This window comes from Pelecanus crispus, chromosome 5 (assembly GCF_030463565.1).
Source record: "Pelecanus crispus isolate bPelCri1 chromosome 5, bPelCri1.pri, whole genome shotgun sequence".
Taxonomy (NCBI): Eukaryota; Metazoa; Chordata; class Aves; order Pelecaniformes; family Pelecanidae; genus Pelecanus; species Pelecanus crispus.
In genome coordinates this window covers 67,784,735-67,809,304 of record NC_134647.1, presented here as the reverse complement: position 1 = coordinate 67,809,304, position 24,570 = coordinate 67,784,735, and the positions used below count along the sequence as shown (strand labels likewise).

Here is a 24,570-nt window from a genome sequence, read left to right as displayed (position 1 = left end):
AGTTCACTGTACTGAAGCAGACAGCTTTCTCTAGAAACTCCCACTTAAAGTCAACCTGGTATGTCAGTTCCGTCATTAAGCACCTTTATTGCCATTCTATTCCTTGTCAATACTTCACAGTGGTGTAACAGACTTAACATTAATCCCCAGTACATTCTTCCAGTACAGTTTCTAGTTAAGTTGCTTCAGATAACTTGCATTGGAAAGGTAACTGTGGATCAAAGACACAATGTAAATGGTTGCTGGAACTCTTAAACCTCTGACCAAGCAGTCCATGCCTTGACATAACAGAAACATCATGCTGACAGACATATTCAGAAGAATCATATATGCTGGGTCAAACTAAAGATCTCTGAAGCCCTGTATGTTGACAGCAGCCAGTAGGGGATGCGTCCAGATCTTCACAGATAAATCTTAAGTATCTAAACATTTGGGCTCTGCAACCCTCGTGCAGGCAAAAATCCTTGGAGAAGGGTAGCCTGAGTTTTCTTTAAAGCTGCCACAACTCCTAATGAAGCAAGTGACAGCTGGGATTAGTATGCATATCAGCTAAGCTCAAGATTCAGGCAGCTTTTTTCTCAGAAAATTAACCCGCTCCCATCAGACTACAACAGGAACACTTTATATCGTGTACATTACATTTACATGTTGCTTTACAGCTCACAGCACCCTTCTGAAAAAATAGGCAAATAGTTCACACTTATGTACTTAAACTTTATTTCTTCATAATTACAGGCTATTGTTAGAATTTTTAAACAAAAGGGAAGTCTATAAATAGAGGCTAATCCCACCTGAACAAGTTTTTTTTTTAAAAAAAAAAAAACAACAGTTAAAACTTCATAAAGTAATGCCATTTAGCTCACAGCAGTGGTTTGTTGGTAGTCTGAGTAAAAGTACTATAGTCAGAGTCAGTAACATGAAATGTAACATCAAATGACTCAAAACTTTAAATTCCATAAAGGAAAGCAGGAATATATATATAATATATACATATAATATTGTGTTGGTCCACTGAGTATACATTTTTAACAAAAGATAAGAAACTATGTAATCCAGTTAAGCATATGATTTGCAAGATTAGTGTACACTCATTACAAAGATGTATAGATAAGTTATAGCAATTTAATACTTGCAAAATTTTAAGTTACTTTTTTTGAGCAGGTGTTTATATGCTCATTTCCCAGTGCAAAAGAAAAAACATCCCAGTCAGGTTACCCATTTTTCCTGAAAAATCGAAAACTACCCTCAAAAATTGTGCAACAGCAGCATTGATCAGTAACAGGAAGAGCTTAAATATACTGAAGCATGGCTGAGTTCTCCCCCTTTCCCCCTCACTGCTGGGTGTTGAAACACTTTGATTTCCTCAACAGAAATACCACAGGTTAAAAGTGCAAGGAAAAAAACCCAATCTCTTGATGTTTATGCTGCTGCCATCTGTTTTTCTTAGATAGGGCAAAAGATTATTTTGTTGGAATTATTTTACTGAAACTGATTCTCCAGAATAGAGTTCTTGCAAAATGAACAATAAGTTATTTTCATTGACATTCTATCAATCCTACTCTGACTCAGTGACCATAAAGAAATCATTCAGTTTAAGGTGCAACTATCAGTTGGCATTCAATAAATTACATATACAGAAAACTGTGGTAAAAAAAAAAAGAAAAATCAGACTACCTGTTTTTTCTTTCTATTCTCAGCCTATTTCAAATTGAACTTATTAACTTGCCAGTTCAGCTGCATATTTCAGAGGCAAAAGTGGCTCAAATAGCAGTGGGGTCTCATAATTTGACAGTCATCTTGGCCAACAGCAAATGCACACAATTCTTCAGCTTAATTGCTTTATAAAACAAAATAATAGGTCTGTCTTAAAACCTATGACCATGCAAGAAAAGCATTAAAGGTTTCAGAAAGACACACTCTTTCTGACTTAGACTCCATGAAGATTATTATTTCAAATCCAAATGCAGAATCTTCAATGAAGAGAAAAATCTATATGCATCACATAAAATAAAGTCCTCCACAACGCTGGCATTACTAAAATCTCTTTAGAAGGATAAAAGGTTTCAGATGACTAACTGCTTGATGGGATACAGTCAGCCATGATAGAATAATTGCTCTGTTCACTTTATGCTCAATTACCAACTGCTGACAGATTACAGTCAAACTACAATCTCACTATCTGCATTTTAAACTGATTTGCTTACAGCTGGGAAAAATACTTTGTCCTCCTGAAAACTTGAGAGAAATTCAATGCTAAACTTAAGTTATTCAAACAATAACCAAAAGGACTGAATTTAGCAGAAACATTCACACCACTTTCAGAAATTTAAAACCTTTCATAGTTTCTTGTACATATGTATTTTCTGATTAACACTGAAATAGGTTAGGTATTCAGGAACAGGGACAAAACAGTTGACGTAAGACAAAATCTTATTCTAAACTTCATGCTTCTGATATTTCAGATTTACTGAGTGCAATAGCCAGTTCCAAGTCTTCTTGCTCTTGCTGTTTTAGTCTTGCCAATCTTTCTTTCTCTTCTCTCTCACTTTCCCTCTTAGCCCATTCAATCATGTCTTCCTCAGTAGAATACTGCATTTTTAAAAGACAAAATAAACCAGATTAATAATACAATGATAACTAATACTGTCCAAGTCCTTGGTTTAAGGGACAATTATAGTTTTACAAAATAATGTACATATTCTAGTCTTCAAATATTACTTGCTTTTTAATTTTAATACACTATTAAGATTAGCTTAGTCTAAGGTTTAACTATTAAGAACTGCACTGAAGCCATCCAATTGATGTATTTTTATGAAATATGCCCCGTTTCAAAATTCAGTGTTAAGTTTCAAAGAAGTTTCTGGCAGAAAGTGCTATAATTTAAATTCAAACTATTTTGGATAAAAAACAGTCTCTGTAAGAAAAATTTTGAAGAAATGAGAACATTTTGCAAAACACATCCCTATCTGCACTGTGGGGACATCCTGATTTACCCTACTTTCATTAGGGATGATTTTTACAGGTGACAATGACTGCAAAGATTAGCTGTAGAATGGCTGTTTTTAATTGTGCAGATGAAAAATACTTCTGCCAAGAAGCAGCAAAATAATAAGGCAACTGTACAGTTAGAAGCCTAGTGGTAATACAGGGAAAGGTCAGCGTGATACAAGAAAAAAAAAAAAAAAGAACAGATTCTTTCCATGTATATTGATGTGAACAGAATGTGAACTAAATTTTGGTGGTACAGTGATTATAAATCAGAGACAGTGAAGAGTATTGTCTTAAAATAAAATACGAAAGAAGTGTTTCTAGCCAGCATGCAGAAAAGCTAAGAGGTAGGTGAAGCCCATGTCTTCATGAATGTCCCAGTGTTAAGTCTGAAAGGGTTATCAGAATACTCCAGCTAGTTTCTGCTTTGAGCTGCTGCTTTGGGAAATAAATGTAGAAAAGCTTGACTCTTCTCCACAGTTCACTGAGTATTTCCAGTAATTGCAGCTGGAAAAGTACACTTTTTTGTTCATAAAGCTAATGAACATTTTTGCTTTCTCCTCCACATCTCACATTCTCTCCTCCAAACTGGCTTCTCAGTCCCTCTAACAACAGTGGTCAATAACAGCAATTCAGAAATTCTCATGCTACAAGACACATCAACCAGTGCAAGTCAATTTTGAGAGCCTGTCAATCCTCACTTTACTTTAATCAAGCACGTAGTTTATTAGGCCTGAAAATAAAAAAAGCAGTATAATGAAGATACTGTAAATGCGAGTGGCATTTAACACGTATCATGCTTGAAAGTGAGATGATGCCTTTCAAAACTTCTCTTTGCAAAAGCTCAAAAGAAAAAAAAAATAGGCATGCACAAACCTTTAGATTTGCTTCTACTGCTTGGACACCATGACTTCTATGAAATGGGTTCTGGTTATAAAGAGACACTTACTACCTTTTACTTCATTGTACATAAGTCTGGAATTTACTAGCCATTCAAAACTCACCAAAGTATATTTCATTAACATACACCATTATGAGGCTGTTTATCAATAATTCAGTACATTGAAATTATGACCAAACAGTTCAGTGACAGCTAAATTAAAATCACACCTTTTGTTTTATTTTTAATTGGATAGTTAACAGCATGCTTGTTATAGATATATAATTTAAATCTGCTGCATGCTCTGATAAAATGAATAATCCCTAGAACATAGATATTTAAAAAGCCCTATTTTCTAAAAGCTAGGAGGCCTCCATGAAAAAAAAAACTCATAAAAGCAATGCAATTTAAACATTAACTACAACATTTTGCAGTATTTTGGTTTAGGACAGCCTCAGCTGTAAACTAAATGTAAATACTGTTTTAACTGGGAGCGATATCCCTTTTGTACATGGGATATGTTTTGTTATTTTAAATTAGACTGAAGACTTCAGTGTGAACAATTCAAAGCTGTCATTATACTGAAACAAATGTAAAAAGTGTTTACTCACAGTACTGAAGTTTGCAAAATTGTTGGGGTCAGCCTCTTTACTGATGCTGGTGGGAGCAAATGGATCACAGAATAGATCTGCTTCTTGTTCTTTGGGAATGTCTGGGGTGGGGAAAGGCTGAAATGGATCGCTCGGTTTAAAGGAATCTGAAGAGTCTATTTGATTGATAGGTCTTTTCCCTTAGATTAAAATGAATTTAAAATGAATTTAAGATAGCAGGTAATAACATGCCAAAAATTTAAAAAAAAACCAAAAACCCCCCCCCCCCCAAAAAACCCACCACCGAAACAAATTCAAAAGCTACTTGGAATGCAACCTCTTCCAGTAAACTAGTGAAGTTGCAATGACTTCAGAGGAAGAGTCGCCAATTTAAAAAGATGAGGTATGGTCCATAGCTTCTTAAAGGGCAATTGGGTAACACATGTATGTTATTGATTCAAGAACACCGTTATGTACTAATTAACTATTTGTGGAAGAGAATTTCTAGAAGCTTTGAGCCCCTATTCCATCAGTAGAGTATTTTTTTTCTTCTGCTTATCAACTGTCCATGATCATTCCAGCAAGGCTCTTACTATTTGTTTGGATCAAGTTAGCACAATTTCATTCAGAGACCAGAAATATATTTGTAAGTCTTCAAAACACCATGTCCTCTCACTATGCTAACACCTGGAATTTCTGTAGTTTTTAAACTAACAGAATGAAGGAGTATGATAACAAGCAAATCACAGGCTTAACTATTTTGTGAAGTATCTTGCCCAAGTAGCTGCAGATGTAACGGAATCAGGCACAAGCCCCCACTTATCTTGTTCTTTTTTCAGCTTAACCCCAGTCAGCTTTCAACACCTTTGAGGACATTAACCCAAATACTTCCAAGAATAGTTGAGCTGAGTTTCATCCCACCATTGCCTCCATATGTAACTGCTTACAGAAAAGGTTTCATTGCAGTTTCTTGAATTCAACTAGCAGGTTCTGCAAGCGGTTCGACACTTACAATAGTCGTATTTTAAAACTTGCTTCTGTTGCCATTTTAAACTACAGAATCAAACCAAAGTGCTTATTATTTTGCATATCACTGTTGCAAGTTAGTCTAAAAATTCTTTCATAGGCCAAAAGAGAGTCTAATTTGGCAATGATTTAGAGAACACTGCCTCAGGAATATATGATTTATTTAGACACTTGGCAGATAACCTTGCCATATAGCTCATTTAGACACTTGGCAGATAACCTTGCCATATAGCTCTCTACTCACTGATGATGTTCTACTACTGGCAAATGACACGTCTATTTCTTGAATATTGTGGGAGAAGGATAGAATCATAGAACTGTTCAGGTTAGAAAAGACCTTTAAGATCATCAAGTCCAACCATTAACCTAGCACTGCCAAGTCCACCACTAAACCATGTCCCTAAGTGCCACATCTGCACGTCTTTTAAATACCTCCAGGGATTTTGACTCCACCACTTCCCTGGGCAGCCTGTTCCAATGCTTGGCAAACCGTTCGGTGAAGAAATTTTTCCTAATATCCAATCTAAACCTGCCGTGGTGCAACTTGAGGCCATCTCCTCTCATCCTATCGCTTGTAACTTGGGTGAAGAGACCAACACCCACCTTGCTACAACTCCCTTTCAGGCAGTTGTAGAGAGCAACAAGGTCTCCCCTCAGCCTGCTTTTCTCCAGGCTAAACAACCCCAGTTTCCTCAGCTGCTCCTCATAGGACTTGTGCTCTAGACCTTTCACCAGCTTCATTGCCCTTCTTTGGAACAGCTTCAAATGATGTCTAGGGAATTTTATTTCTATATGGCAAGGATTAATAAATATAAGAAAATGAAGTATACAATCTCCAAATCTGCGCCCCCTCCCCCTCAAAAAAAAAATCACAAAATGAGTGTGCTTATCAGTACCTAGAAAGGCAGCAGATTTAAGAGGCAAGCAAACAGCCCTTCTGTACACTTTCCAATAGCATGATGAATTAAGAGAAAGATTTTGGGGCATTTCTTTGAAAAAGCATTCCCTTGTTTTGAATCAGACCAAGGGAGTAATTGAAAACAAATACACTTAAGTATCTCCATTTTTTATTTCAATTAGGAAAATAATTTATTGGGAATGGTTATCAAGATAACCACAGTATCATTTTTAATATGTGCAAATCAAAACAGGCTACTTTTTTCTAGTCATCTATTGATAAATATGCTGCTGTTCCACCACTAGAAGCTTGCATTCTAAAAGAGGATCTGTACACGGCATAGCCACTCCCATACAATGAAGTCAGAAATCCTTTTTTTTGTTTTAAAGAAGGACCACCATAAGAAGAAACACTATCAAATGTTCAAATTATCAGCACTTGTCATGTCAGTTGTTTTAATATTATTTACAGTGAAACTGATCACTTGCAAGGCATGAGCATGAACCAGATCTCACATCAACATTAGAAATTAAACAGCTGAGTTTAAAACTTTAGTATTAATAATCCTACATTTACTATGTTCTCCTTCTGAGGAAAAAGATGAATACACGTTTAAGGTTCATGCTACAGTTTTCCAAAACACCTTAAGATTCATCCATATAGCGTAATAGTGAAAAAATGATGCAGTAGTTTTTAAAGAAAATGAAACAAAGGACAGACACTTAAAAAGGAATACTAGTAATGTATTTTCCAATCTATGCAAAAAAAAAAAAAAATTGAGAGCGAGGAGTCTGCTGTAACACGGGCTTGTTGCAACCACAAGAAGGTGTTGTCATCTTTGATAATCATGGCCTTTTCTGGAAAGCAGGGTGGTTTGTATCATGGGGTAGACCAGAGGACTCAGCTATCACTGAACAGAAAACAGCATAGGAAACTTGGGTTTATTACTATTACATTGGCTAGGTTTACTACTACAGACCTCTGGCAAGACCACCTGGAAAAAGTTAATCTGAAAACCTGGAGACAGTCATTTAACCCTATTTAATTCATTTTGCATGAAAACCAGAGGTTTTGCAACAGATAAAACACACTGAATTCTCACTTTAAGCCTAATTTAGTGCAAGATTCACAGTGTATCACATTAGTAACCACTTAATTTGTAGCCATGCTATATTCTTGCAAATACTTGTAATAACTCTATTTTTTCCTGTTTTCCAAATCCTTTCTCTCTTAAAAAAAAAAAAAACCCCTATGATCCCAAACGCCATACAAAAATTAACTCTGAAGAAGCCACCAACAGATCAGGAACAGACTTGTTTCACATCTTGCTCAGTCACTTTAAGTTCAGACACTTCATTAACCCCTCATAATTATTGTCCTACTGACAATATAGAAGCAGCTAATTGTTAACATCTCAGTATCAGCTCTTACCAGGTGGTGGTGGACAGGGCCTTGTGGGAGTTCCCGTTTTAGGGGGCAATGCAGGAGGAACATCCTCATTTTTAGCTGGCGATTCCTCAAATGAATTTTTAGTTGTGATCACATTGCTGACAGAACCTGATGTTGAAGAGCTAAAGGGATCCTCATTGTTGGCCTTCAAGAAAGAAAACAGCAACATACACATTTTCAGTGCAATTCTACTAATACTTTCTTTTCAATAACACAGTATTTATTTAGAAACAAAAGTTTGGACTAAGACAAAAAGAAAATACTTTTGTTTGTTTTTAAACATACCATTCTCATACTCCAGGAGATTGAAAATAAAGAAAAATCAGGAATAGTTAGTGTGTACAGCAATATAAAGTTAAGTGCAATTATACACGCAAAAGTAAGAATTCTGCTGTTACACTCAGTGAATTTAAAAAAAATAATTATAGTATCACTTGAAATATACAAAAAATACTTATAAAGCCACAAAGATTACATTGTATTCTTCACAATGGAATTGCAGGATAATTTTTTATAAAGACCTCTTTTTCAAGAAAGTCAGCCATTAGAAATTTTTAGTAGTAGCAAAACTGTAACTGTTGGTAGAGAGAGTAAGCTATGTCTTGTCACTGCAGAGTTTCCTGTATTTTCTATGAGTGGCAGTAGCTTCGTATTACCTTTGACAGTGTGCTAAAGTCAGCAAAGCCACTTCCAAAGGATTCATTTCCAAACAGAGAGGCAAAGGGGTCTGTAGCTAAATACACACAAATCAAGCAAACAGAATGAGATTAAAAGTTAAGTATGAAAGACGTTGAAAAAAAAAAATCCCACAACAAAAAAGCAACTGCTATATATTTTGCAGCATAGACTAATCCAAGTGAAATATTTTATGAGGTAGGCACTTTAAGTTATTAAGTAGCTTTTACAAAACCTCTGTCAACTACCATTTAAGAATAATAATTCTCCCGAACAGGGAGTAATTCAAAAGAAATACTGGTATTCTGGTTTCCTACATTAAAAAGTTAAATTCCATTGAAAGTATCAGATAACCATACTACCAGATGTTCTACTGAGATACATGTATGTATACACACAGAGGTATTTTTTTTGTGCACATACACCCACAAATATACATACACGGAGATATATATAGATACATATATATGAACATGAACAAGAGCTGACTTCTGACTGATACTTTATTCCACAAGCGGACTTGTGGAATGAAGTATCTAAACCTCATATCACCTCAATCTAATAATTCAACACCACCCTTTCATTCTTATGTGCCTCAAAATATGTAAAAAATGCTGTTCTACTGTAAAGCAAGAAGTGCACAGTCTTTACCAATACTCACTTCTGCATCTCCAGAAAACGGTGGTTTTTTTCTCTACAATTAAACTAAACAAGTTTACAATATGAAATCATACACGGATTCATGTTTTGGATTACCACTTGTGAGTGCAACTTGGGAAAATAGTAGATTAGTGTCTTCCCTAGAACATCTTTAACCCTCAAATGAGGGAGGGGCATAGCAAAACAAAAGAAGCAAACTTTAACAGTAAAAATTCTTGATGAAGTAGTTATTCTATCCCACATCTCCTCTCATAGTACAAAGCTATCGTGTATGTTACCTAGAAAGTAACACAAAATCTCTAAAAACAGCCCTAATGGGTAGCAGTACAAACCATTCAAACAGTCCAAACACTTAGACCCAGGGTATTTCACCAGTTTTAGGTAAGACAGAAAAACATTTTTGCAGAATCGGTCTTCAGTGATGTGCACTAAAGATGAGACAGTTTTGTTTTATAAAAATACCCCCTGCAAACTTGCACTTTATGTCATACTTTATAGGAAAATTCAGAAAACATAGGAAACCCCTAAAATGCTCCATCACAAATTCAGTTAAAAGACTGGAAACAAAAATAAGCAAAAGCAAATAAAAATAAAACCCAAGTAGTCTGATGTTTATAATCTACTTTTACCTAGATCATTTGATGTAGTAACAGTTGTTCCACCAGGAGCAAAAGGGTCATTCTTCTTCGATATCTCTGTCTAAAATAAAGAATTCCTTTAGAGGGAAATTTGTTTTTCAGCTTAAAAGATTCCTCATGCTAAGAATACAATCACGATTTATTTCAGTTGAGAAGTTTTAAGATGACGTTTTGGACGTAGCTTTTATCAGCATCAGTAAACAAATCTGTTAGTAGAAACTCCTCCTCAGAACAGTGATTAATACTTTCAAAGGACAGAAAAAAGGTACAATATGTGCAACACACTTGGTAACCACTAACACAAAATTTAAGAATATGTAATATTCATTTTGGTCTCAGATTTCTACAGCCAGAGCCATCTTCATGAATATATAACTACAAGGTATCAACACCACAAAGGTGTGGTAAAGCATCTAGGATGGATGTGTAACATCAGTTCAGAAGTACAGATCTCAAGAATCAACTGCTAATCTCATACCACAGCTCTGACCCTTTTTAATTTTTTTGCCTTCTGTACTTATTATCAGACTGTATTGGTTATAGAATTGGTTATATTAGAATATTAAGACTTTGCAAAGGATACGGTGCTGATTAAGTATTGAAGATTGTAGAAAACTAATTTTTAGGGTTGGAGGTGTAGGCTGTGGTGTGTAACATGACATTGAGATCTGCATGATGTGTGCGCTGTGTGGAAGGGCAAGAACACCACTGCTAGGTGCAGCGATTTCTCACTATTTTGACTGTTGTGGGTTTGCCTCAGGCACACTCTACAGCCACTTAACTTCCTAATCCAAATCCACATGTATCTTTAATTTTTATATATGTATACACATATTTTATACACAAACAAAATTGTAAGTGCGGCGTGAACAGAAGCAGCACCAAGAAGGAAAGGAGATGGCAAAAGGATGGAGACAAACTTAAGACATGGAGAATTTCAGCTTCTTAGATTGTTTCTTTATCAGCCCTAAATATCACCTCATCTTCATCAAGTTCTATTCTACATCAGAAAAGGTTTCATGCCCAACTCTACCTTATTATAGGCTCAGGACTAATCAATAACTGCTCAGTTATAATGTGAGCAGCTAAAAGTTAGCCCTAAGTACACTCAAAAGAGGTACATTCAGTAAGAATATCCACATTATGAGAGGCTTCAATGACTTATTAAAACAAAACCCAAACAACATACACCAATAGAACAACTTGACTTTTCAGAAGGGAAACCCCAAACCACATCAGATTTCAGATAAGGTATAGAACATACTTATTGATCCTATAAGGTTTGGAGGCAAAAAATGAAGTGTCTCAGCTTAACTTGGTGAGATTAATCTTGGGTTTTTTCAATGCTTAGTAAATTCCACCAGCTACCAATAGAGCTTAGGTCATTATTCTCAAATGTTCTTATCTGTGGAGCAATGAAGGTCCACACTGAAACATTTTAAAAATGTTTTTATTTTTATTTCCATTTAATGTGACTATTTCTAGAAAATAGGACACCAAAAAAAAAAACACAGAGCCATGGGGTAAGAAGTAACCTTTTATCTATATGATTTCTGAATATCACCATTTCAAGGCATGTCCAAATGTAGTTATTTTGTCCAAATTATATATAAGGAAGTAAAAGGTATGCTGTCAAACTTACTGTGATATTATTACTGTTGTCTGCAGTGCTAAATGGATCAGTGCCAGCAGTCACAAAAGGATCAGAGGAGGACTGTTTGAAAAAACAGTCAGCTGCAAAAGGATCTGAGCCTTTGAAGGGATCACCACCAAAGGGATCTAAAAAGTAAACATCTCATTAACATTTCTGCTAGCTTTACTTAGCTCGATATCTTAAAAACTAAACATTATATTGCTTTTCTCATACTGCAAGAAGGTATCACATTTAAGACCAAGGATCTCTGAAGTATGAAATTGATCTGTGAATAATTTCTATTCCGTGATTCAAAACGTTAGACAAGCCAAAGTTTTCTGCACATCATGAAGACTCTGGATGGTGCCAGTGGTTCAGTTCCAGAATCATCTGAGCATAGAGGTTCTTTAACCAAGCACCCCGAAAAATGAAGCCTTTTACAAAACCTGTTTCTTCAGAACTCTCCTACCCTCCTCTCCTTCACTCCCCAAACACAACTGATGTTTTGTATTTGGCACTTGGTGCACAATGCTATTTTGCTATCGCCTTCCTACTGGCCATTTTGCTTTTTTGTCACCAGTAACTCCATTCAGGACCAAGCAAATGATGCAATGACATTGCCTGTACAGCCAGTCTCAATAGAGACTTCCCACCTTTTTCACTATTTAGTGATAAAGAAAGTTGGTAAGTTAAGAGCCTTTAAAAGAGTACAGTCTTACTACTTTGCGTATAAAACGAGGAGCAAGAGTTTGAGGCCTTCTGTTCACCATCTTCACATACTTAAATCCCAACTAGGGATACTTCCAACAGCAAGAAAGTAGTTCACTGGCAATGGGCTTCTCTGAAAAGCTTTAACACAACTGGCCAGCTGCTACTGCTATTTATCCATCCTATGGTGACAGGAGTTGTTTAGAAAAACAAGCACATTAACTGTTACAAAGTTACTTACCAATTTTCCCAAAAGGGTCATCTTTGAAGGGATCACCTGATTTAAAAAAAAAAAAAAGTGACTTATAGCTTTTTATCATAAAGCATGTACTGATTTGAAGTCTTTTGGATACAAACTCATTTCTACAGCTAGAATTTAAACAACTGTCAGAGGAATAGTTTCACTATTTTCAGTGGAACTACAAGAGCTACCATTAGACAAAGCAAGTATTCATCAAGTAGCTCATTACCAGCATGAAAAACACACACAAAAGCAGCCATCTCAAAGATGCATTTCTATTGGGTATTGCCAGTGAACACCCACATTATGCAGTATTGACTACCATAGTAATCCAGGCTAACCACTGATAGAAATTTAGTTCCAGTTTTGATAATTCTCACAGATGTCATGGATGGTAGCTCCTAAGTGTTCATTTCTGTACTGGATGCATGGCCTCAACTGCATCAGTTCTACTCCCCGACCTACATCAGAGAGGCATAGATATACTGTCTCTTAGACGCAGGTAGCTAGCCCTGAACATACTGAGCACACAAAGCCCAAAAAGTTGGCTACTAACAGACACACCTTTCTCCTCTGAAAGGCTGTGTCATCTGCTGTAAGTAGGATCACTTCCATATAAACAAAAATCAAGCAATATCTACACAGAAACATTCAAGGTGTTCTAAATTAGTTTAATTTATTCATTAAAAGTATTAAATCTGCACTGACATTCTTTCAGAAGCCAAGTGATCTGAAACATTTAGCTTATTTTCAAAGTGATATGAGCTAAATTGATTAGACCATGTTGATTCTGAAAGCATGTGAAATCATATTAATGTGGCTGAAAACATCTGCTTCAGCAGTTAATCCAAATTAACTCCCCTTCTCCAAGTGGCTCCATATAGACAGATCATTTCTCCCAACATAAAAGAAAAAAATAAAACCAGAGCAACAGCATTCGTAAGTGGCAAGTTCTTAAAATAAAGCATAGCACTTCCACAAGACGAACAGATGGTGCAGTTCCACATTACCTTTTCCTGAGTGCCAAACTCGCCATAAGTAGGCCACAGCCATTCAATCCTCAACCACCTACACCCTCCCTACACCACAGCTCACTGAACCCTGAGTCGATCTGTTTGTGGATCTGTGCTGCAAGTTTGGGGGGGGGGGGGGGGGCAGGGAGCGGGGTAAGAGAGGTACTCTGGAAGAGTGGTGAGGGAAAGGTGCAATTTTCACAGCTAATTAGAAAGTCCAGATGAAAACATCCTGGAACTCTCAATTCCATTTTTGTAACGCTATTGGCTCCACAATCCTATCACTCAAACACCTTCACATTTGTTCTATAAAGAGTGGTTCCAAGGTGAAGATTAGTCTGAGATCTGTCCATAGCAAGACCTGTTTCTGCAATTCTGCACTTAGAAAGAAAAGTTTACTTACTGCCAACAAAAGGGTCAGACTGGAAGAACTCTAAGCTGGCTTCAGAAACTAGATCAGGCAATGGATGAGATTCAGCATCAAATGGATCTTCCTGGGCAATACAAAAGAAGTAGAGAAAGGTATTAGATTTTTAAGACATGCAGGACTGAAAATATTTATATCATCTTGTGTTACCATTTAGTAGTTTCTTAAAGCTGAAAAAAGAGACAGCTGGAATTCTACATAATTCATTAATGGAGATCCAAAATATTTCTCAAAAACAACCTGCCTGCTATATAAGATGAAATGTTTTCATGACATCACACTCTAAATAAAAACAGTAAGACATGACAATTTTATTTCTCTGTTGTTCTATGACCATGAGGCAAGCCTGAAAGAGTTCAACTAGGGTTTTTTTAATTTACTTTTTCCTCCCCAAAATCTGAACAAACTCACTTTTTTGGTAATAGTTGCAGCTGGGGTGTCTTTCTCTTCTTCCACCACAGAGGCTGTTGTTTCAGGACTATTCCTTATCTACATAAGGATAAAAGCAATTCACCATAAATGAGTAAATAGAAGACTACAGAATATAATTTTTAAGTATTAAAAAGCTAAAAGAATATACTAAAGGATACTTCAAGAGGTTCATACTTATTATAGAACATACTGAAGTGTTCCATAAATCCTGTGAAAGTTTAAAAAAAAAAAATCTACTGGGACATAAGGAGGGACATTTAAAGCAAAACAGCTTTAGGCTTTCTGTACTATTCCTTATTCCACTCTTGTTGCACCAACTGGAGACAGCTGCTCTCCTATAATGTTAATTCTACTATTCAATTTATTATATTTTGCTTTGGAAACAAATACAGAAAAAAATTTATTGCCACTTTCCAGCCAAGCTAAAATTGCCTCTTTTTCTGCTTATCAACTTTCAGATTGCTGAAACACAGTCCCTCAGAATAACACCCTGAAATTTCACTTGTGCAAGTGTTTAAAAACATAATCAATCTTGATACATTCTTAACTTATTCCAACTTCACAGCTGCACTGCATCATGATCAAGCAGGCAAAACACTACTCACTGGAGACACACTGTTTATTTGTTCATCTTCTGCTATACTTTCCCTTTCAGCATTCTCATTAAGGTTAGCAGTTTCACTGCTGCTGTTGCTAAGACTAGAATGATCCGCAGTTCCATTAACAAGCGTATTATGTGGCTGAGAGTGCCAACTAAATTGGTTATTTTCCAGTTCTTTCAGCTCAAGAAGTTTTGTCTGCACCTGTAAACAGAAGTAAATGCATATGCATCAGTATAGCAGTACAGAGAAGCTAGTGTATATATATTAAATATAAGATGGAAGTTATATGTCTGAAATTATTATATTTGAAAATAAGAAAAACCACATTCTTTCAATCAAAGGGTGAAATTTGAGTGATAAGCACAAATCTGATTTAGAAGAGATGTAATGTAGTTGAAGGACAGATCTGAGAACCTTCTCCTCCCAAGGAAGCAGACCACATCACTGGCAACATCAAGACTTGTTGCTTTGATTCTACTCAAACTCGTAAGAAGGTTTGCAAAGCTTTCAGTGTTTTTTTGGTTCATTGGTTTTGTTTGGGGTTTTTTTTTGTTAGTGGTGGTTGTTGGGTTTGCGGTTTTTTCTAATTATGCATTTGCAATTGCCTTAAACTCTAAATTAAAAAGGCTGCTTTATCAGAATTGTCATCTTCCAAGAAGATCCTTTATCTTCTCCCACATGACTTTTGAAGTCTACAAAATCCACAGTATATCTTCCTAAGCAGACAGTTACATCCACGTTATTATTTCAGCAATATGCTTAATGCAGTGCCTCACAGCAAACATTTACAACCAACCTGCCAGTTATGAAGGAATTACTGGATTTGGCAGATTATGCAGAAGGATGAACATGGTTCAGATATTTAGGTGTCTAAATCCCAGTGACTTCTGCCAGGTCAGTCACCTAACAGAGTTTTCATTGCCTTGCACATGTCACAAGTGAGGTGGCAGCAAAGACATCATCAGGTGTCTTTCAAATACACTGACCTCAGGCCAGCCATTAGAGAATCTTGCCTAAAGCAGCTATTGTTCATTATTTGTGAGCCAAGAGCAATAAGGTCAGGAGTACCAATATAAAACCTACTAAAAAAATCATTTGTAGTAGTCAAGCATAATCACTTGTATTATCAGCCTGAAATCTGTTCATCACAAGTACCTCTTGCTAGTATATTAGTATTGGAAGAGCACAACCTTCTCTCTACCTGTGATGAAACAATGGAAAATCCATTTGTTTATTTCTCAGTTTCTAAACCTCAAAGGCAAATTTAAAAATTATGAATATGTTATAAGGCTCTTCAAGAGAAGAAAGTGTTCTTGCATGAACACTAGCAGTGGAAGTCTTAAGAAAAAGAACTGTTAACAAGTCACAGACATGAATTGTATGAAATGACCAACCCAAAACTCAGCCATTTCTAGGGTTCAAAGTTAATAGGAAGGCTTTTTGTTTTGTTTTTAACTTGATATCGATGTGACTCTGGCTAATATATTAGACAGCTGGCAAGTCAGAGAAGAACAACGATGAGGAAAGGGCGTGCAAGCAAACCCATCACTGAAGTAATAGTAAATCACTGATTACAGATAGGAGCTAGAACTGTTCCTTTAACATAACAGCAGACACCTGAAAGCATAGTTCTGTGCTTCAAAACCAGTGCAGCCATCTCTCTGCTTCTCAGTATCTAGGCTCAGTCCAATTTATTCTTACACTCACCTTACTTTCCCCCTTCAACAATGCACTAAGTAAATGTTAGTAATTTTATACCATCTTCACATCAATTAAAGAACAGTGAGAGCATGCCCCAGGCCATGGCTGAGGAAGAAAGCTTAAATAACTACTGGACATAAAGAATTTAAACATGCATTATCCATTTTTCAATCATTGCATTAAGACAAATTATTTATGAAGTATAATAAATTAATCCCTTTTTATTAACAAAACTTGGAGAAAAATCATGAAATATCTTCAGTGATTTGAGTCAGCCTCTAAGAATCCTAACAACTACTAGCACAGAACATGTGTAAGCAACTAAAGATGTGAGCAAAGAGTAAAGAAAAAAAGAAAACAACGCCTTCCCCTTAAGAAAAACTACACTAAAGGTGTTTTTTTTTTTTTTTTTGTTGTTGTTGTTGGTCTTTCACACTGCCTTACTGAATTGATTTCCTGTTGTGAATCCTGCAGATGCTGCTGAAGAGGGCCCAGCTGTGCTTTTCCAGACTCTATGCAATGCTCAAGCTCTACAGTTTCTTGCTGCAGGCGACTCAGCTCCTCTTGAGCTTTGGTCAGTTCATCTTCATATGCGGAAATCTTTGATTCCTGGCTTGTTATTTCAGCCTTCAGCACAGCAATCTAAAGCATGAACAAATATTTCAAAGACAAATCAAAAAAAAACCCCACATCCAAATACTCTTATTTATGACCAGAAAAAGTAAAAGCCTCCTAAGTTATTGCAGAGATTACAGATCATACCTGAATGAAAGGTTAATTCCCTTTTGGTCTCAATAAGATCATAGTATTCTAGCTGTTTTCCTGACCAACACAGATGTTTCTAATACTGAAAATATCATTTTAGACATTAAAGAAATACTATAGCTTTATATTAGGAAAAAATCTACATAACCATAAGATGATTTTTTTTTAACTGCTAAGAAATCAGTCCCAGTAATTAGTGCTTCTAATTACACTTATAGTGAATTATAATTTTGCATTATTTGTTTGCACTTAACCTTGTTTGTGTGCAAGTATATCTCAGTATCAGTCTGTCAACAAATATACTAAATTAGGTCACTGAAATGAGTGACATATTTCGTATTCTCTGTTGGTCACAAAATCTTGACACTCTGGCTGTTTATTCCTTAAAGTTTTTTCTCCTGCCCCAACAACTGTAACACTGCGAGGCTGAGCTCTTCAAAATGAGGCATTTACTATTTCAAGGGCCTTAGCAACTAGCCCTTACCAAATGGGCCTCCTCTGCACACTTCTGCCTGATATCGTTAAGTTGCTCTTCCAACTTGGCCTTCTGCTCATCAAGATCATTAAGAATTTCTTGCGCTTCCTGTTTCTGAGCTTGCAGCTTTTGCAGATTACTGCTCTCCCGCTTTACTTCATCTTGTAGATCCTGTAATAAAACAGACAAGCTTTGCATTTGTTCCCTCTCTCCTCCTAACCACTAAATTTTGCAGTATAAACTGAGTACTAACTCAGATTTCAAAGTATTAACAAATTAACTTTCAAAAGCTAGCATTTATACCATGTCAGACAAGCAAGTATACTCAAATTCTAATTCTAAGACACAAAAATAATCAGGTTATTTGCTTTTTCTATTCTTTTTCTATTGCTATTTCTATTCTTTCTATCCTATAAAAAGAATCTCACTGAAATATTGAGGATCGTGCATCAACACGCAGAGATTTGCTGTTTTACTCACAGGGAGGTTAGGGTTTCAGTTTTAATTTAGAAGCCGTCTTTACTCAGGTTAGACATTGTCCTATGTTTTAGCAATATCTTTTATTGAGCTCCTTAATAACAGAAATTCTTTATTCTGCTCCTTCCCCCTTCAAAAACACATGGCCAAAAATAGGAACTTTGTTTTAGCAACATGGTAAAGGACCAAACCAGTGCATTATTAACCCAAATGCACTCCCTTCTAGAGCATCCCTGCCGCTGATTTTGGCGGGGGGTGGGGGGGGTGGGGAGGGGGGAATCAGGCAAAAACTTATTTTCTGTGTAACAGTACTGGTAAGAAATACACATTCCATACACAACAATATGGCATCTTTTAATTTATGAAACAGCAGTAAGTATGCATCTTGTGCTCTAAGTACATTAAGTAGCATCATATGATAATTAGTTAATTTCTGAGCAACAGGAATGGTCATACTTCAACAAACTGCAGAGGTAACATTGAAAAAAAAGTCAAGAAAAGAATTTAGGAAGAAGAAAGAATCAAAGTCAAGAGGAAGAGATAATACAGGGAGATCAAAAAGGATTAATACAAAAGGAAAAGTATTAGATGAAAAGAGAAGATTGCAGCCTTTCTGAGAAAATGTGGTAATCGAAGGAAGAATCATGAACAGCAGTAAAAAAAAAAAAACAGATACAAAAGAAATAGAGATAAAAGAAAATTAAGGAGGATAAGAAAACAAGCTGACATGAATTTCTGATTAGGTCAATACATTTGTGTGCTACTCTAGGCTAAGATCATGTTGTCCTTTTTTAGAGATGTTTTGTTTGGGGTGTTTTTGTTGAGGGAGATAGTTTATCCACATGTACTAACACCTCCAGATAATCAGGACAAAAAAAGCCAGATAGAAATAGAAAGACATATGGTACAGCAGTCAGATGCTAGGGAAATGGGTAACCTCAAGAAAACTGGAAGACTATCTAAAGAAACTTCATAGGTGCTTTTATGGGGGGGGGGAGGGGGACAAAAAAAAACCCCAAAACAGCAACAAAAAAACCAAACACAACCCAAACCTCCAAAAAACCCCAAACAAAACAAAACACGACACCAAAAAACCCACACAAAAACCCCAAAAGCAATCTGAAGTTCAGTAAAGGGTACATGACCTGATGCACAGGAGTCAGACTAGGTGAATTACTGGTTATTTCTAACCTATGAAAGACAAACCAGCACATACACAAAAAGCTCTTACAGCAGATACTGACTTGGATAATTGAGATGTTCTTGATCCATTCATTTTTTACATCGCTTTGAAAAGCAAGTATAGGCTGACACTCAACACAAGCAACGGGGGAAGAAGTAACAGCTTAAAGATATTTCAGTCTCCTTTCTCCAAAAGAAAGCAAGAATTCACATAGACACAATATAGATTACTTGCTACCGTTCCTTGAATCCCAATGTCTGTCCTAGGCACAGCAGCAGAGAAGCTCTGAAGAGACCTGACTAAGCCTGATGGCTCCCAGAAGACAAAAGAAGGACAAAAAACCCAACCAAAACAAAAACCCAAACATGTTCACATAACCACTCCAAAACTGAAGGTCGGAGTAGATACAATACACAGAACTGGGGCTAATACTAAAGATAGATCTTCATGAAGTAAACCAGGCTCCAATTAAGCTGCAATTTCAAAGAACATCCTCAGCAGAAAAGCATCATCTAAATGTTCTAGCACCGAATGAGATTCTATATGAAAACCGTTAACATATCTGAGGTGGTACAAACTAGCATTTTTATGGTAATCGTAATCCTTGTATTAGATTTACAATCATTATAACTCTCCACGCTAATGTAATGTAGGACAAGGAAAGTCTAGAGATCTGCATTTCCACAGATAGACAATGGATTTCACAGCTTGCCAGTCTGTACTTAACCAAACAATTCATGTGCTCAGAACTGTTAAGCCTAAAAGAGCACAGAAAAGTTAAACTTCACTGACTTTCTAATGGCTTTGGTGCACTGCAACAAGCCAAGCATTGGATATTCCCTATCCTGAGTGGGGTACTCGGAGCATAGATCTGTTTAAGAAAACTCAGGCCCAACAAGGAAATCAAAAGGCTAAAAGAGAAGGACAGAAACATTCTGGATTATTGGAAGGCCACAATCCCAAAATATCTTTCACTTTTTTTTTTCCCCTCCCTCTTCTCTGAAGCAGAGTCTGACATGCAGTTACCTTTTTTCCCCCCAACTGACGCAAACACATACTATGCTTTGTTCAGGAGTTGCATGCATTTGTTCTAAAAATTTCTTTACGAAGTCTCAGTGTCCCATTGAAAAGCAAAACATAGACCTTTTGAATTCATGTCAATAAAATTCTAGGGAATGCGCGGTATTGTTGGGAAAGCCCGGAGAATCACCACTTATTTCAGAGTCTTCACAGGTAGACTGACAAATTATGCCCATACATGTGAAATGCTAGATGGAAGATGAGAGCCTTGTGAATGTGCCCAAAAGGCCATTGCTTGAGGCACTGTCTAGCCGCTGAGGCATACTGTCCTTCAACATCTGTGTCTCGAAGAGCAGGCTGGTGATGAGAGAGCAAGGGGGCAGCCAGGCAAAGGCACTTGCAGATGCCATTTGGTATGTGATCAAAAACTAATGTTTTTGTCTTAACAGAGTTAACATGTAACTAAGTTCTCTACTGCCAAGAAGAACATTTCATATATGAGTTTATTACTCCCATATTTATAGGAAAATACTAATCCAATCACAGAATAAGTTAAGGAAATGGTGCCTTACAAGTCTCTTGATCTTTGTTACTGTGCCCATAACTTTTCAAGAAAAAAACACCCCTTAGTCTTTGCTACTAAAGAGCTGATATTTTAATAAGCACATTAAAACCCACCAGTATGCTATGTCTTCCCTCCAACTCTTTTTCTGTGTTTGCTTTTTAGTATCTATTTACATAGCATATAAATTATTTTATAGAAGAAAAATTGTCATTCTTTCCCTCCTCTCATACAAATCAGTCCAACCCACCACAGACCACGGCTATATTTGAGATTATAATTTGTGTCCATGGAAGTAATTCTGGTATCAGAAACCCTGGAGTGTGATGCCATGAAACTAGATTGATCCATGGTGGCAGATTAGAACATGCTGGGTTTGTACACGATCTTTAGAAATGTCACCATTAGACTAAAACCAGAAGAAAAAAAGCATGATATAAAGATATTCTTAATCTGTCACCACTATTCTCTGAAATTCCAGAAACTTTCCTGAAACATGCAGGTCCTCCAACATTCAGGAGCAAGAAAAGGGACCAGAGATAAAGGGCCACCAGCTTAAATAAATCCTGCAGCTGTATCCTATTTGATCCTGATGGTTTTTCATTTTTCCGACAAGCCAATTGTTCCTTCTCTGCAGACTGACAGAACTCTGTAACTCTGTATTTAACAAAGGACAAATAGCTTGTGCAATCACTAAGAGGTTAAGGACCTGAGACAGTTGCTTCCAACATTACTGCTCTAGATACAATGACTTAATTGATTCTGTGATGCTGCTATCAAACACTAAACATATAAGAATGACACTAATACTGTAACACTAATGGTAAGGTTTTTATTTAGCTTTATACAACTTTTGTGCAAAGGCACCAGAGAACTCAAACTTTACGTGCACACAGATTCCAGAACACACTAAAAATCATCCTGTGTGCAAAACCAGAAATACCCATAAGAGTTTTTAACAGTGTGAAAAGGCAATCTGCAAAGTGGGGAGGGGAACGACCACTGCATGGACAGACTCACAGACATGGGCAACTTCTGTATGCATTCCTGCAGCTGCTGAGTCTGGCTGCCATCGTGACTAACAGGCCAGCATCTGATTATCTTCTGAAAGGTCAGACTATTAATTATCATCCAGGCTTTAAGATACTAAATAGCCAAGCACAAAATTCACAACAGTTGTAACACATTGGCTCTCTTTCTGCCCAACACAAAGTAAAATGAAGAAATCTTGCACTATTTGCTCTTAATCAAATAAAGATTATTTAAAATAATAAAGATTCCTAAAATAAATGTAAGTGATCAGATAACACACTGAAGATTTTTCTTAAAGCAGCAACTCCAGCTGCTTTTGCAGCTTCAAATTTAATTGAAATATTGCTTTGCAGCATTTAATTCAGGGCTTGGCTAGACTGTTAGCACCCTAAACACTGATGCTGACCGTATAATTTTTAATCTCTGCAATACACTTGTAAAATTTAAATTTTCCAATATTCTGGAAATTCAATGTCATCCTTTTAAATAAAAATCAAACAGATTCTTTTAAAAATTCTCTTATGTTAGGCAAAATTAACTTGAGGAAACATTCCTCCCAAGCTGGTAATTACTGTGACTTTTAAGCAGCAGATCCCATATACAAGCCCTTTTAATTCAGCCACTTAAGTGTATTAATTTGCATTGCTACAGGGTCTTCTTTAGTTTTAATTATACATTAGATAGCCTTGCTAAAAAACAAAACAAAAAAAGAAAAAAGATAAAGAAGAAATCTATTCTTTCAAAATATTTTTCATTTAAAACTCCAAGCAGGCTATATGTCCTAGGAGCTTGCACATTTATATAAATATATACACCTACACCATATATAAATATATACACCCACATTCATACAGAAAATACATTTCAGAGTACATTCTTAGCCACCAATTTTTTTTCTTTTCACTGAATAAGTGATCTAAAGATTCAGTAATCCCACTGCCATTAAAGCACCACATGATACAGTATCAAGTGTCCGAACAATAATTGTGTCTTATTTACCTGGACCTCACTTGTCCTCTGCTTGATGGTATCTTCTTTCTCCTTCAGGTCTTGCTCCACATTATTCTTTTCCCTAGAAGACCAGCAAACAATGCAAGAATACTTAAGAACATCAGCTACAGCAGGTACAGTGATCCAGCCCCCTAAGCCTGTATCTCTCTTTAAATACATAGTGAAACATTAAACACAAAAGATGTAAGGGATTTCTTCTTTCCAAATTATTTACAATACAGAAGCCCACATAAGTGTTCTGCATAAAACCCCCTGTCTTTTCACCCAACTGCACTTCAGCGATAAGAATGGCTCAAAAATGGAAGGGGGCGGGAAGGAGAAATCAATGAAATACTGTCTCCAGTGATCTCACTGTTGCTATGGAGCACTTGTCTAATGAAAACTGCTGGGAAAAGTGGGAGGGATTGCATCAGATTCCATCTATTAACCCCTGCAAACACAGTAATTCCTATGCTAACAGCAGCTAGAAAACATTTCCTGCAGACCAATCTAGCTGATTAATGAACGTTTGCCTATCAGATTTTAGATATATCTGTTGGTAAACTCAGTCAGAAGAAGAAAGGTTAGCTTGCTGTAATCACTATCTGCTCAGAGACTCCATAACTCCATGTGTAGTTATTTGCTGTGTCATATCAAGCCTGTCTCTATAGACATTTATTCAAGTTTAAAAGCGACTACCGATGACAGGGGAATTATCATCAATAAAATTCTTGGCAGTCAGACATAACAATAGCTTTAAGAAAGGGAAAAAAACCCAACAGACAAGTCAGAGGTGTTACTGTTTAAAAAAAAAAAAAAAAAACATAAGAGAGTTTATCTCCAGACAGTATATGGAATCTCTTCTCCTTTCACAGATGCAGAAAAGCATTAAGCTTTACAGTTTTAGCACTATCTTCTATATACAGATATTTACTTTCATAAAGATATTGTTAACAAATTAGCACACACATTAAAAGTTAGATTTTGAACAATGATAAACCTAACATTTCTAAATGAAATACCATAGTGAAAAGTTATCAAGTTATATTACTAGTACATATTGAAATTAAGAACTTCATATTTTAATAGTAGCAGATTGGTAATCAGTCTAAAACTATTAATCTTATTGTTTACTCTTATCTAATATAGAAGAAAGCATTTCTGTCTCCAAATCAAAGCAAGTCTACTCTAAGTTCTCTTTACTCAAGCTGAGGAATTCTTGTTTACTGCTAAACCATGTACAATGGAAAATAAAAAAATCTAGATGTTACAGATCTTAAATGAACATTTGCTCTGAAAAATAATTACTATAGATTATGTTCTGCTATTATTTATCTCAGTATCTGATTAAAGAGCAACCTGCTGACTGTGACCAAAGGGAAGGTTTAAATGGAAGGAAAAGAAGATGTGGAAAGAGGGTCTTTGAAGAACAAAGATAGTTATTTTGTTAAGTGTCAGCCTTCACATTTCATAAATTCCTCACTCCATTTATCAGAAAAAAGTAT

General features: G+C 36.1%; 1 protein-coding gene across 1 annotated transcript in view; it reads right to left on the bottom strand.

Moving 5' to 3' along the window:
* Positions 1 to 2,015: 2,015 nt before the first annotated feature.
* Positions 2,016 to 24,570, bottom strand: part of EPS15 (epidermal growth factor receptor pathway substrate 15) — a 51,037-nt gene continuing 28,482 nt past the window's right edge. The window contains exons 13-25 of the mRNA XM_075710467.1: positions 23,075 to 23,147; positions 17,811 to 17,972; positions 17,006 to 17,203; positions 14,864 to 15,061; positions 14,238 to 14,315; positions 13,803 to 13,893; positions 12,387 to 12,422; positions 11,447 to 11,583; positions 9,796 to 9,865; positions 8,488 to 8,564; positions 7,814 to 7,976; positions 4,480 to 4,658; positions 2,016 to 2,589 (exon numbers count right to left, since the gene is read on the bottom strand). Of these exons, the coding sequence (XP_075566582.1) occupies positions 2,443 to 2,589; positions 4,480 to 4,658; positions 7,814 to 7,976; positions 8,488 to 8,564; positions 9,796 to 9,865; positions 11,447 to 11,583; positions 12,387 to 12,422; positions 13,803 to 13,893; positions 14,238 to 14,315; positions 14,864 to 15,061; positions 17,006 to 17,203; positions 17,811 to 17,972; positions 23,075 to 23,147 (1,609 nt within the window). The 3' untranslated portion in view covers positions 2,016 to 2,442. The remainder of the gene's footprint in view (positions 2,590 to 4,479; positions 4,659 to 7,813; positions 7,977 to 8,487; positions 8,565 to 9,795; positions 9,866 to 11,446; positions 11,584 to 12,386; positions 12,423 to 13,802; positions 13,894 to 14,237; positions 14,316 to 14,863; positions 15,062 to 17,005; positions 17,204 to 17,810; positions 17,973 to 23,074; positions 23,148 to 24,570) is intronic.